Consider the following 14,433-nt stretch of genomic DNA (forward strand, 5'->3'; position numbering starts at 1 on the left):
CTATATCACAAAACAATTTATTATGGCTAGTTATACACTAACTACTAACTAGTAACTTTTAACTTAAATCTGTCAATATGTGACACTGGATAGTCGATAGTTGTGTTTGTGTAATTGCCAGTAAGTTGACAGTTGTTACCACGACAGTCGACACCACGGTCCACGATTAAAGAATAAAGATTATTATAATATATTTATATTTATTATATATTTATTATACTGGAATATTAATCTATGGAACCAACAATTATTTGAAAATAATGTATTGGGTATTTGGGTTTAGTTTTGATTGGAATATATTGAACAGACGATTGCTGGAATTACGATATTTGGAATTATGTTATTTAAAACAATAATTTATTGGGATTCTCAAATTTTGGGATACACATTAATTGGAATCATGTATTTTTTGTCTCATTAACGTATCATTCCATCAAATGTCTGTTCTGACAAAAAATGTTCAACGATACATAATATTTAACACAACAATTTCTCCTACATTTAAATTCCGTAAAATGTCTGTCCCACGTAAAACAATTCTGATAAAATATAAGCGTCTTTAATGTCTATTCCGAGTAATAATTGTTCAACACTTTATTGATTTCATGTATCGTTTGCTCCATCAACGTATCATTCCATCTAATGATTGTTCTAACAAACAATTTTCAAACAATGCGATTAATTATTAATGATTTGAGGTTATCAGCAAAGGATGAGAATATGAGAGGTCTGGTCTGCAAAGGTTTCGCTTAAAGCATTAAGGTAGTTTTCGATATTTCTTTTAATAGCCTGAACCCTGAAAGTATGAGCTTGGGGCGACAGACTTATAAATTGAAGTAGTATTTAAATTTTTATTAACATTATTATTGCTAAGATTATTATTATTATTATTAAGTATTACAATTATAATTACGTGAGGGTTTGGGGTTATCTTGAGCGGGGTGTTTTTATTTTTTGCTTGAATATTATATTTGTGAGCTGGACAACCTCAATAGTTGGCCAGGTGTGGACTACTACAAAGGGCGCATTAGGTTGGTAAGTCAGCTATTGATTTTTGACAACTATTTGAGGAATGGCGTTCGCCGCAGCTGACGCATTTTGGCGGGTAGTTATACTGGTTACAACTTACAAGTTTTATATAGTGTGCTGTAGCATCGACTGCGAAGGCATTGAACTGGCTGGTGATTTATATGGGGATCTTCTATTTTTATTTTTGAGAGACAGAGAAGGTCAAATTTGAAAATGTCTTTGTTGTTGATATTAGGTTCTAGCACAGATTATATTATTTTATATAATCTGTGGTGCTAGGACAATGAAGTTGAAGTTTGGTATTACTTTGTAATACGTTGGTTAAGTTCTTGCGGATTATGGCCGAGAGAAAAAGTTCATTTTTTATTTATATCATCGAATGGAGTTGTGCGATGGAGGTTTCTAATAACAGCTCTGAACGATTTTTTTTGTTTGAGTTGGTAAGTGTTGAGTAAATAGACTGTAGAAATTTAATGACGATTCTATACGATTCAACTGTACCAGTAGACAATTTCAGTGGCGTAGTATGGGGGTCACACAAGGGTAGCACTTCGACCCCAAACATAATGCAGTGATCGCAAAAGTATAAATTTGCAACTCCTGAAATGACCAATATTTTGTAATTATTAATTATTAGGTACCTACCTATATATTTGTAATTACTACCTAATTAATAATTTTAAAAAAATGAAAGTTTATTTTATGCGTGTTTATAAGTCAGGAAACTTAATAACAATGAAAATAATTTATATCTCTCTTGATTACATAACTATGTTATTATAGATTTTAGTTTTATTAATTACTGGGATCTCTACTATGCTGCAAATGAAAGACCACCCGTGGATGTTGTACTTGAAGAACGCATTAGCATTGAGCCGTCAACATATGAATGCTAGATATTAAAATATATTCAATATTGTATGCAATAGGCAGGGATACCGCGATGGTCAGTATTGATGATACATATTGTATCTGTAAATTTTTTTTTTATTTCCAATAAATTGACATTATCTAGTAGGTACCTATCTATATCTAAACTATCTATCCATAACTAATAGTTACAGGTAACTTATAATAATAAAATTAATAAATTCAGATAGTGAACAGATTTTCATTTTATTTTGACTATCTAAATAACAGTAAAATAACTTTGAAAATATTCGTCATCAAAATTATTGAATTTATGTATCATTTTTAAAATTTCTAAGTATCTAATAATTAATTAGTGAAATTTTAAGTATCGAGATATTATGAAAATGTGACAACTAGACAGGTAGGTAGCTAGTAGCATATAGTATTACGATTTTCCAAATACAAATATCTAGTATAACTGCGGTACCTACTCTGTTTTGAGCAGTGACGTGTGAACAAAAATATTTCCAAAGGCAAGTTACAAATATCCCAAGTATTAATGCATAATAATGTATTAATATAATATAATTAATTATATTTCAGATTGATATTAACTACCTATTGCGTATATTATATTTACATTTACTTGGGGAACCACCCCTCTATTTAAGAAAAATCTCAGAGGCTATTGCCTCTGAAATTACTGTTCACCACGCCACTGGTTTTGAGTTTCTTGAGTATCTCTGACAATAGGTAAGTTATAAATAAATATTCTGTTTAATGTTATCATCAACATAGGTGTGCACCGTGCAATAGCACACCAGTAAATTTATGTTTAATGAAAATTAATAAAATATTTATAATTTAAATTTGTACATCAAATATATTTTATTGTAGAAGTTTTATTATTTATTTAGCACTTCCAAATAAATATGATATATATTATATATCAGTATATGCCTAGTTTATATTATATATATATATATATTTAATTATTTAGTATCTAAGTAGGTACGAATGTACAGTAAAAGTGTGCTTGTAACTACATTAATTTTTAAAATCTATTTCCATAATTACAGTCTTTAATCTATAACAATAGTTTATTTTTAAAATTAACTTAATTTAATAATTAAGATTTAAGAATGGTAGATCTTAAATACAATGGTTTCATTATATAGTTTATATAATATTGTTTCACAATATAGAGTTAAGTGAAATAGTGGTTAGTGATCATATTTCATTAAAAAGTATTTGAAGAAATAAATCAAAATTTCTTCACAAAAAACATATTTTTATTGTTTTTTACAAACACTATGTTAAAAACTTCAATACTCAAATGATATTTCAGATAATAATAATATAATTACAATTGGAAATTTAATGATTTAATCGCAAAAAATTGTAAAAAACAAAAATAAACCTATGTTTGGAAAGCAACAATAGTTATTTATTATAATATTATATTTATTGGGACCGGTCCAACGTGTGATCTACCGATAAATAGCTATCTACGATAAACTGTTGTAGGTAGAACATGTAATCTACCGATAACAGATACCTATATTTTACACTATAGTGCCTACTATACTTCTATAAATATTGATACAATATGAATTTTATGACCATACAATTATCGATATGATATGGATTTTGTGACTGTATTGTATTTTTAAAATATCATCTAAACATTCAGTTACCATTTAGCATTTGTTCGTGTCATTTCGTTTGTTGGTGAATTTTTTCCATTTTTTTTTTTTTTCATGAGTATGTATAAAATTTTATAATTTAGTAACTTTAGTTTTGTACCGATTTAAAATGAATTCTACTACAATAATGGGATATTTATACAGAAATATAATTGTTGATGAATTGAAATGCGTTGGATATTTAAATAGTAAAAACCTTTTAAGCAACAATCGTTTGGTTTGCTCAAAAAGTAATATTGATGACACCGAATGTGGTGGACAGTTGCATGAATTAACAAGGTCCAGTAAAAAAAGACATCCGGAGAGTACTTTAAAAAAAATTGTTACTTTGAGGTGTACGAAAAAAGGATGCCAAACATATCAGTCAAATCACGTAGGAAATTCATTTTTTACTTATACAGACCTCAATAGTAAATGTCATAGTAATTTAGCTCTAACAGAATTAATAGAACTCGTCTGGTATTGGGTACATATGATACAAGTACATAATGCAGTATTATGGACAGGTAGAAGTAAATCCACTGTAATTGACTGGTACAATCTGTACCGTGATGTCGTTGTTGATCAGTTTTCAAAAAGACCAATAATGGAGGTCCTGGTTACATTGTACAGATAGATGAATCCCTCTTTCAGAGCAAAGGAAAATATAGTCGCGGTCGCTTACAATGTGGTGATTACGACCTATGACCACATGAAAATACCTATAAAACTTCAAATTATGAAAATGAAACTCCAGTAGAAAATAACCAATAAAATTATGGAAATAGAATACAGGGACCGTGGGTATTTGGGTTTGTGTTGTAATAATGACAACAAAACTGAACGATGATTTTTCATTGTAGAAAAGAGGGATGGACAAATGCTCTTATCAATAATAAAAAGAGAGGTAGAAATTGGTACAACGATTCACAGCGATCATTGGCGAGCATATAGTTCTCTGAAGGACCATGGATTTATTCATCGAACTGTAAATCATCCTGAAAATTTTGTGGATCCAAATACTGGAGCTCATACTCAAACAATAGAGTTATTGTGGAAGTTAGTCAAGTCCAAGTACTTTTCACCTAAATGTAATCTGTTTTTTTTCCATTTATGAGGTTTAGGTATCTATTGGCTATTGTTAGCAGTGGCGCCGAAAGCGTATTTTTTATGGGGCTGTTCGCCCCAGTGTTTGCTTTGTGATAGTTGAATTTACAATATAATCATGTGGGTGGTGGGTGGTGGTGGTAACTACTTTTTATACTTTGCCCCACCAAATGAAAAACAAGTCGGCGCTACTGATTGTTAGTTATCATTCATCACTATATAGTTAGTTTTTTTATAATATCCAATAATTTATAACTAACTGGTGTAGCTATTATTTTGTGAATACATATTAATTATTCATGAATATATATCTTGTTATGAATGGACATGTGCACACAATTAAGTCACACAAAAATGAAAAATACTTTTTAGAAAATATTGTCAAGAATAGTGTGTTAGACAGGAAGTATAATATGATTATTACAAATTAAGAGGAATAGTTAATGGAGTAAATATGAATAGGAGAAAAAAAATGTTTTAAATATATATAAATATTGTAATTATTTATATAACAAGTAGTTCAAATACATAATTTTATAAAATATTTACTTTTTTTGCTGAGAGGAAAAATTGCTATACCTGAAAACGATAACACAGACAAAATGAATCAATTATAATATTAAATAAACTACTTGTATTTCATAATATACATTTAATATTTTATTATTAGAAATTACAATAACCGCTAATGATATAATTCTAAAAATTATATCATTAAAAGTAAAAATTTCCAAGATGAGTATTATTTATTATTTTTAGTTCTCCATATGACAACTAAATTATTTATCTGTAAACAATAGGTGACTGTTGCCAGATGCTACTTTATAATAATTATCTTATTTTTTTTAAACAAATAATTGTTGACCTTAATCAAAATGAATTGTATATTTTTATTATAATTGCTGACTTTAAGTTGTGTCTAGAGACATTTTTAGCAGATAATGTTGCTGATTTCCCTTAGTAAGCGGCAACAAAATCAAATTTTAAGATTGTTAAAATTATTTTATTATGTTTTCAATAAATGTATCCTGACTAGGATACAACTTAAGAAGCATTTATAAATTTTAAACTTATAATTTAAACACTCCTTACAACAAATATTTTAAATTATATTATCTATAGTATTTGCTTACATCTTACAATATAAATCAAATTACTTTTATGGACAAAATAATAAATATATTATAAAAATTGAGCATATAAATGATAAATGTAAAATACAACTATAATACTTGCCATGCAATTTGCTGTTCAGATAATGATGGTTTTACATTATCTAATGCCTCCTCAAAATTTTCTTTTTTAACTGTTGTACATGTCTCAAGACCATCTTTAGTCAAACAAGCTAAACCAGCCTAAAAAAACAAACAAAACAATTATTTATTTAATTTTTAAATTATATTTTTATATTTACTTCTTTAACAACACTTGCAAGATCAGCTGCTGAAAACCTATCTGTCATCAAGGCAACTTCATTCAAAATTGAAGAATCTGATAATGGCATACTAAAAATTAACATTTAATATTAAATTAATTAAAAAGGCACATACAGATACAAGTTTAAAAATTATTTAAATTAAACTGTATAGTGTATACCATTGTTCAGGATTATTAACAATAGTATGAAGTATGTTAAAACGTTCTTCAGCTGTTTGAGGAGGAGGCACATAGATTTGACGATCAAATCTTCCTGGTCTTAATAAAGCAGTATCAATTTTGTCTGGACGATTAGTAGCTGCCACAACTACAACTCCTTGCCCATACTATTAATATTTAATAGGTTGTTTAAAATAATTTTATATATGTTTTAAATGTAGATTATTTTAAATATAAAATACTTCTGTATCATTCGTGATACCATCCATTTCAACCAAAAATGTTGATAAAACTCGGTCATCAAACCCAGATGACCCTTTTTTTTCTTCAGAACGACAGCTAACTAATGAATCTAATAAAAATAAATAAATAATGATTTTAATATTACAACTTTTAACACGTAGATTGCGTATGTCTTTTTACAGTTTTTAGCCAGTGCATATGATAAAAGTAAAAACAAAATAAATTTAAAAAAAAATAAAGAAACTGCTCATAATGACGTATGTATACATATTTAAAAACATGCATTTAATCCACGCTAAATAATAATAAAATAATATTCAGCCAAGTGTAGGGAATTTTAAACCATTTATTTTAAATCTATATTAGACGCCATGTGGCGTCAAATGTGTTTCTGAATGATACTTATGACGCCAATTGGTGTCAGTACGTAGTCAACGTATTAAAGATTATGAAAAAAATGGTTAGGAAAACATTTTATACATATTAAATAGTCAGTTTACTACCTATCTCATCTATGAACAATACAGCTGGAACATTAGCTCTAGCTCTTTGAAACAATTGTGAAATATTTGCTTCCGTTACACCTAAATAAGGAGAATATAATTCCGCAGCCATCGCTGTAAGAACATTTAAATTGGCCGATGAAGCTATTGAACGTACAAGGCTTGTTTTACCACATCCTGGAGGACCATAAAGTAAAACGCCTAAATAATAAATATCACAATACAATAAAAAATTATTAATGGAAAAAAAATATAGTACATAAAATGTATTAGGCATATGCTTTATGTAGTCCATACCTTTAGGTGGTGGAACAGCAAAATATTTAAAAGCTTTTGGATGAATAAGAGGCCATTTAATACAAATATCTAACATTAGTTTCACATTTTTTAAGCCACCCAAAATTGTAGTTGAACAAGATTCTGACTTTGTAATGACTTGACCAATTCCTGATCTCAAAGATGAAGCTGGGTACTTGGAAATAAGTGAAATAGTACCAAACAATACGCCCATTTCTCTGAAATTCATAAATAAATGGATTTTTATTTAATTTGGCAATATTATTATAACTTTAACTAAATATTAACATACAATTCAGAAATTAAATGAGACTCATTAAGAATTTCTTTGAAAATTAATTCTAAATCAGCAGCAGTGTATCCTGGTGTTAATTTAGCTAAATATGACAATACATTAGATTGAATATTTATGTTTGAAATTCCACAAAAGCCTCGCATTAATTTTACTCGTTCTTTTTCTGAAGGAACACCAATATAAATCTAAAAAAAATAGAAAAATTATGAAATTTAATTTAAACAACTTTGTAATGTGGCCTATTAACACAAGTATTACCTCATATGAAAATCTTGAGCCTTGTTTAAAAGACGCATCAATTAAATGCAGCATGCTAGTAGTTGCGATGACTATAAGTCTAGAACAATTTTTAACTGACGTTAAGGAATCTTGTATCTGAGCGCAAATTCGTTTGGCGTTAGAACTTTTACCATTTAGCATACTTTCAGCTTTCTCAAACATTATTATACACACGGCTGTAAAAATTTAAATTTCATAAATTTGAAAATATATTTATATTAAAATTATTATTCACTTTTACTATCCTGCTCTAATAATAATTTAACTCTTTTAAATAAACCACGAATAACTAATTCTGTAGAACCGGGATCGGCATTTATGAAATCTGTAGATATTAAATTAAAAAGTATGCACTTTAATGATGCAGCAACGTGATTAACTAAACTTGTTTTTCCGCTGCCAGATGGACCGATCAATAATATCTAAATAATGAAAAATAGTTAATTATATTTGGGTAATAAATATTCAGTTATTTATTAAGATTAAACAGGCTGAGCACTTTTTTACAATTTCAAGACATACTCATTTACATAACTTAACAATATATTTACAAATACGTGAAGTAAATATACTTACCATATTACACAAAGGACGACAGCCATTTCTTGCAGCTTTAATGATGTTTTTCAGACATTTCACTTGAGATTCCATGCCAAATAAAGGTTGCACTTCTAATCCAATTTCTGCCTGATAAAATTGTATGGCAGACATCGTTTTAATAACCATTATGGAAGTATCTGGATCAATACGTGCAGCATTGTTCTTGCAATCAGTTTTGTGTATAAGTATAAAATCAATATTAAAGTTTTGTTTTAACTTAAGCCTTTTTAAGTTCACTATACAATCGTTATGTACTACAAACAACCGTAGTAAATGTTTGATGGCGTCAGCCAACTTAAAAAGATTCTTGGACCATATATTTTGATGTTTCACATCTTTAAATACGACACTGACTACCATACGTTTAGCATTGGCAACACAAATTGGTTCTATGTGCTCTTTGTTAATAGGCATTTCCAGTTTCACTGTCAACGGATTGATTAGTTTCTGGGGTGCATGCTTAATAACGCTTGGATCACAACTAGCAAATGCGTTTGTACAGATCACTTGAGGAATCAGTTTACACAATATCTTGGCATTGTCTGATATTTTTAGTAAGACATACTGGTTGAACTGACTAGTGGCCAATACAGTATCCGATGCAAAGAATTTTTGAATCATAGTCGTCCCTTTGTAATCCGGTATGTTGGACAAAAATATTGTGTCCATAATGATAATAATAGTATAAAATAATATGCAAGTCACAGAGAAAATATATAAAGTCACATTTTAAATAATAAAATAAATCAAATGTCAGATCACTAACGAATACATTTTCAATTTTCGAATGATTTAAACAGAATAAACAAAAAAGCCACACTATTATTACCCATTACCTATTCTTACAGTCGTATGAAAGCCATTGTGTGAGACACAGACACTATCAAAAATTTACAAAAACTAAATAGACTGAAGAAGTGAAGGAACAAAAATATAAAAGTACTGAATAAGTAATAATAGTATCTACTTAAATCTTAAAACTTATTTTGAATTCTGCAATTATTCTGCTATGATTTTTCGACAGATTTTAGTGGTTTTACCCACGTGTGTTGATAAGCTGTTATCAATGTTATTGTTATTATTTTCTGAAAGTACTTGTTTGATATTTTCATGTGTCAAGTATTAATGACTAATGTATATAGACATATTTTCGTTATTATTTATTTTAAACTTTACTAAAGTGAAATCTATGGTAGAATGGTATTGTACTTTCGTACATGTTACAACATTATATTCATAACTTACCTGCGATTATAGTTTTAGTTATATTGTTATAGTTCGTATATTCAATTTTCTACTTTGGAATCATACAAAATATGTATACATTATAACATTAAATATGTGGTTACTATTAATTGCTTCAGTTATTATGATATAGTAAAATATTTTCCACAATTCGTTGTGAACATGAAGTATGAAATTAATTTAATATTTACCTACCTATAGTTTTATTTTTAAGTTTATTGAAAATAAAATAATTGTACTTTTCTAATTATATTTGAAAAATGTTCAGTTCTTATTCAATAAGATAAGATATTAAGTTTTCTCCAGTACACCATATACAATAAAACAATAGTTGACTATAGCAAATAACTTGCATTCAAAACTTAATTATCATAATAATTTAAAACAGTGCAAAGACAGTACTACTAGTTACTACCGTTCATATATTATCCTTCTTGGCTATAATCTGATTTTTTTAATTTACAATATTTCAGATTACTCTTAAGTACCTATATTTATTTATCCATCAATATTTGATAGAATAATAATCTATTATCTCATCGTGGCATTTTAAAAACAAATATTAGTTACATCTTGTACTAGATAATGGTTACATATTAAAACAAAAATAAGCAATTTCAAATAAAAATAATTTTTTCTTTGTTTTTAAAATGGTAAGCGATTTATTTAGTTAAAATAAGTTAACTAGCTGAGTCTAAAGTAATGTTGTTAAATTACATTTTGAAATATTCAAGCAAGTTCTTATATTATAACATTGATAATATTATTGATTTTAAAATCAATTTTGTATAAAATGTTTATTACCTACTCTACTACTTCGTATCTATAGCCGTACTCTGAAGTTTATTGCAATAAAATATAGAATTTTTTTTTTTTACAGAAGTATAACCACAATTCGTCTCCTAGGAAGTTTTACATTAGCCTGCTGTAGTGCAGCATTTACAACTTTATTGTACAATTATTTCCACCAAGAAGAAACAGAAGTGTTATTTTTTTATGGAACTCTGCCACTTTGCAATCTTCACCGAAATATAACAACTATAACAACCACGATTCAAAACAATGAGTGCTTTCAGTGCAAACTAAACATAATTATTGGATGGCTGAACAAATCAAAAAAAACTTTGGACATCTGTATGTACATGTTAAATCATGAATTGCTGTCAAATGCAGTTATTGATGCTTATAAGCGTGGAGTTAGTGTCAGGATAATTCTAAATGAAGATAATCTCCAAACTACATGGAAAATGGGTAATATAGGTATCTTAAAAAGAGTTAATAAAGGTAAACATAATGAACATTTAATGCACCACAAGTTTGTTATTATTGATAACAAAAAAGTGATCTTGGGATCTCTGAATTGGACTAAAGTGTCTGTTCGAGCAAATTGGGAAAATATATTCATTACAAACAATTGCGAATTAGTTAATCCATTCAGACAAGAATTCCAAAGGTTATGGAAACAATTTAATTAGTTATAGAACCATTTGTTATAAATTATAATTTATAAAATGTACAATTTATTATAATATAACATGTTTTAATTTTCATATCTTATACGATTTTGAATTTCTTTAGGTTCTATATGAAATATATTCCTTCCTATCCTTAAAATTATTGATTGACTACCAATATCAATAAATTTGTTGTATTTATTCAATTTTATAAAATGTATTTGTTACTATAGTCTACTCTGCAAATAATAATCAGTCGGCTGATCAATGTTCCTCCAAGAACTAGGAAAGAAAAGAAATCGGTGCATCACTAGTCAGAAATGTTTGGTCTCTGATGACGTCTATCATATAGGTCGACATTTTGTGATGCGCAAAAACTGATTATTCTCTTGTGGAATACTGTATGTTTCAAATTATTCAATGTTCGATGATAATCTGTAAATAAAATCAATAGTTATGCCAAACGACCACTTAGGAGCTTTTTTTTGTTTTTAAGAATTTTTTGATATGCCAAAACTCCAATATATTTAATGGAAATTAAAAGTAACAATTGATAAAAAGTTTTAACAACTTTCAAAAGATTGAAAAAACCAGTGAGTCACATGATAGACACGGAAGGCTAATGAGAAGCAGCGTGCAAAGCAAAAATTAAACACTAACATACAATAGTCGAATATGTTGCGATACTATCGAAAGTTTCTTTCTTTCCATTGCACATATGTCAGTACCATGTGATTATTCTCTAAAGTTGGTGCTAAAAGAAATCAAAATAGAAATCGTTTATCCAGTTCTCGCCTAGAGAAACTTTTATTTTTAAATGATCTACCAGACAAATGTTGGTTTTAATGTTAGATTTTTATCATTTTTATGATTCTATAACTGACAATAATTATATTTTTGAATGTAACATGAATTATTATATTATAGGTTTGTTCCAACAGAGAATTTGTGACTAGTGGCCGACTGATCCATGATTGATTTACGGTGCATGCACTACTGTGGACTGATCATGGATTTTGACCACTGTTGGAATGCATTTCTGACTGTCTTCAATAAACTTACCAAAGCCTAATAGATAAGAGATTGTAGGATTACTGTGTCTCGGACTCCCAGTCCGGTCAGGAATCAACGGATCGTTTCGACTGTCAATAACCAGCCATTAACTGGTCTGATAACGTGTTGGAACAACTATCTGACAGTTTGAGTTTGCGTTTTAGGCTGGTTGGAATGAAAAAATTCTACTGCGCATGCTCCCGACAGTTCTATGATAGTTTGACAGTGTGTTGGAACAAACCTATCATATATAAAATTAAAAATAATAATAAAAACAATTTGTATCGATATTTTGATTCGATTTGATTCCAAGCAAAAGTATCGATACCTTTTTTTTGATATAATAGAGGTTATTGAATGTTGTTAAAATACCAATGAATTTTAACTACTTGTTAAAAATAAAAAACCATCTAAGTTCCTTTAATTACTTACAAATAGTTTATTGTTTCAATATGTATGCTAAATATTGTAAACCAATTTAGTTAATAATGTATAGATTAACAGATCATGGTTGTTCATATGAATGTATATTAACATAAAAACTGTTCAAAAAAGTAAAAACAAAGTTCTACATTCAAAAATAGATATTCACTTAAAAAATATTGGTATGATTAAGTTTAATTCAAAATAAATTAATACTTGGTAGGAACAAAAAAAAAAATCAATTGAATCATTTGAAAAAAATTAAATATTTGTTAAATTAAAATGTAGAAAGAATTTATTCAGATTCACTGCCGGAAAAATCATTGTTGCTGTTTATTTTATTGGAGTTGATTGACAAAATGTCATTATCGACATAATCTTCATTTGATTTATCATCTTCTTCGTTTAGTACTTCCTATAATAGTAATAAGCTAAATTAGTTTTTGTTTATGTATTTAAAGGAAATATATTTTTATATAAATATTGGATTATCAGAAAACCAACTAAAAATAGAAAAAATAGTTAATTTTACAATAACAATTAGATAAAATGTTGTTGATTCAATTTACAATTTTGCATAATAATTGGTATTTGTGTGAATTAAAGCCGGATTCACAGCTGCGTCGTGTGTCGTGTCGTGTCAATCAAATTATATTGTGATTGGATATTACTTTTTCGGTATCATGTAATAACCAAGTTGCAACCGAGTATACCAAGAATTGACTACTGTTCAACTTTTAAACCATATTGGTTACCAGTCGTAACAATATAATAACCAGGCCCTCGCACGACACGACACACAACGTAGCTACTAGCTGTGACTTTACAGTTTCATGTATACCTTTAATGTGTTAACGAGATCAGTTGTTTGTTCGAGTAATTTTTTACAAGATGCATTTTCTTCTTCCAATGCCATGACTATAGTATGTAGTTTACGATTTTGTTCAAGAACTTCTTCCAAAGCCTTTCTACGACGTTCTGCAATAACCTCCCAGTATTTTTCACTAGGACCTTCTATAATGACAAGTTCATTATGATTAAATTTGTAATCAGCCTAATATTGTTTATAAAAACAATTAAGTAAAAGATATAAGTAGTAAATGCATACCAGTGCTAGTGAGATCTTCAATAATTAACTTCTTGTATTGAGATGGATTTATTTTTGAAAATAAATACTTTTTTTCATTGGATTTTACTTCTACTTCGGTCTTAAATTGTGGCTTCAATATTTTAGGATCAGAACTAATGTAACACATTTATACATAAAAATAATAGTAATACTAACATACTATACAATAAATCTAAAAATAAATTAATACTTGTGTTCATGAAATCTGCCAGTCCCAACCAAATTTTCTTTGTCGCCGCCAGACGGCTGCAATGTCTGCAAGCACTTTCTGGGAACTCCTTTTTTGTTGGGCATCTAAAACAAATTACATGTGTTCGATTCAATATAATTGTTAGGTTACTCGATACCCAGTTGTTGATCGGTTGATTTGATTTTATGATTTACCTATTTTAATATAAAATAAAATTTACCTTGTCCGGAATGTTTCTATTATTTTCGGAAACTGTTTTCATCGTTTGACTGTTAAATATCAAGATATTAAATAATAACGAAAAGTGAATAAGCTAGACTGGACGAATTTTTTTTATTTACTATTTTAATATATTGAATAATATTCAAAATCGAAAAACGTTGGATGACAGACAGTTGTACGCTGTACGCTAGTCAGTCGAACTCGCGCGCAGACGCAGTACGCTGTACGCCA

The 14,433-nt window shown here is 28.3% G+C and overlaps 3 protein-coding genes across 3 annotated transcripts; 1 reads left to right on the forward strand and 2 right to left on the reverse strand.

The window, feature by feature from the left end:
- Positions 1-5,148: 5,148 nt before the first annotated feature.
- LOC100570816 (cell division control protein 48 homolog B) lies at positions 5,149-9,482 on the reverse strand. The gene is made up of 11 exons (XM_003243755.4): positions 8,463-9,482; positions 8,122-8,308; positions 7,866-8,062; positions 7,605-7,792; positions 7,313-7,530; positions 7,016-7,216; positions 6,512-6,621; positions 6,270-6,436; positions 6,088-6,178; positions 5,910-6,028; positions 5,149-5,252 (listed from the first exon to the last, which is right to left on the reverse strand). The coding sequence occupies exons 1-11, from the start codon at positions 9,153-9,155 to the stop codon at positions 5,219-5,221; spliced, it is 2,205 nt and encodes a 734-aa protein (XP_003243803.1). The 5' UTR covers positions 9,156-9,482; the 3' UTR covers positions 5,149-5,218.
- A 177-nt stretch (positions 9,483-9,659) lies between these two features.
- On the forward strand, positions 9,660-11,261 carry LOC100570917 (mitochondrial cardiolipin hydrolase-like). The gene is made up of 2 exons (XM_003243756.4): positions 9,660-9,898; positions 10,612-11,261. The coding sequence occupies exons 1-2, from the start codon at positions 9,894-9,896 to the stop codon at positions 11,204-11,206; spliced, it is 600 nt and encodes a 199-aa protein (XP_003243804.1). The 5' UTR covers positions 9,660-9,893; the 3' UTR covers positions 11,207-11,261.
- Positions 11,262-12,653: 1,392 nt separating this feature from the next.
- LOC100167853 (geminin-like) lies at positions 12,654-14,425 on the reverse strand. Its single transcript, NM_001293480.1, is given in 5 exon segments — positions 12,654-13,076; positions 13,503-13,675; positions 13,770-13,903; positions 13,981-14,084; positions 14,201-14,425. Coding segments are annotated over 5 exon segments (573 nt in total). The 5' UTR covers positions 14,243-14,425; the 3' UTR covers positions 12,654-12,956.
- Between the last annotated feature and the right edge of the window lie 8 nt (positions 14,426-14,433).

The sequence above is a fragment of the Acyrthosiphon pisum genome, chromosome A3 (genome assembly GCF_005508785.2).
Source record: "Acyrthosiphon pisum isolate AL4f chromosome A3, pea_aphid_22Mar2018_4r6ur, whole genome shotgun sequence".
In the NCBI taxonomy this organism is placed as follows: Eukaryota; Metazoa; Arthropoda; class Insecta; order Hemiptera; family Aphididae; genus Acyrthosiphon; species Acyrthosiphon pisum.

Coding starts and splice junctions, on each gene's coding strand:
- LOC100570816 (XM_003243755.4), bottom strand. CDS start 9,155: ATGGACACAATATTTTTGTCCAACATACCGGATTACAAAGGGACGACT. Junction 8,063..8,121: donor ATTAGAGCAGGATAGTAAAA/GTGAATAATAAT, acceptor AAATTTTTACAG/CCGTGTGTATAATAATGTTT. Junction 6,622..7,015: donor ATTGTTCATAGATGAGATAG/GTAGTAAACTGA, acceptor TATTTTTATTAG/ATTCATTAGTTAGCTGTCGT.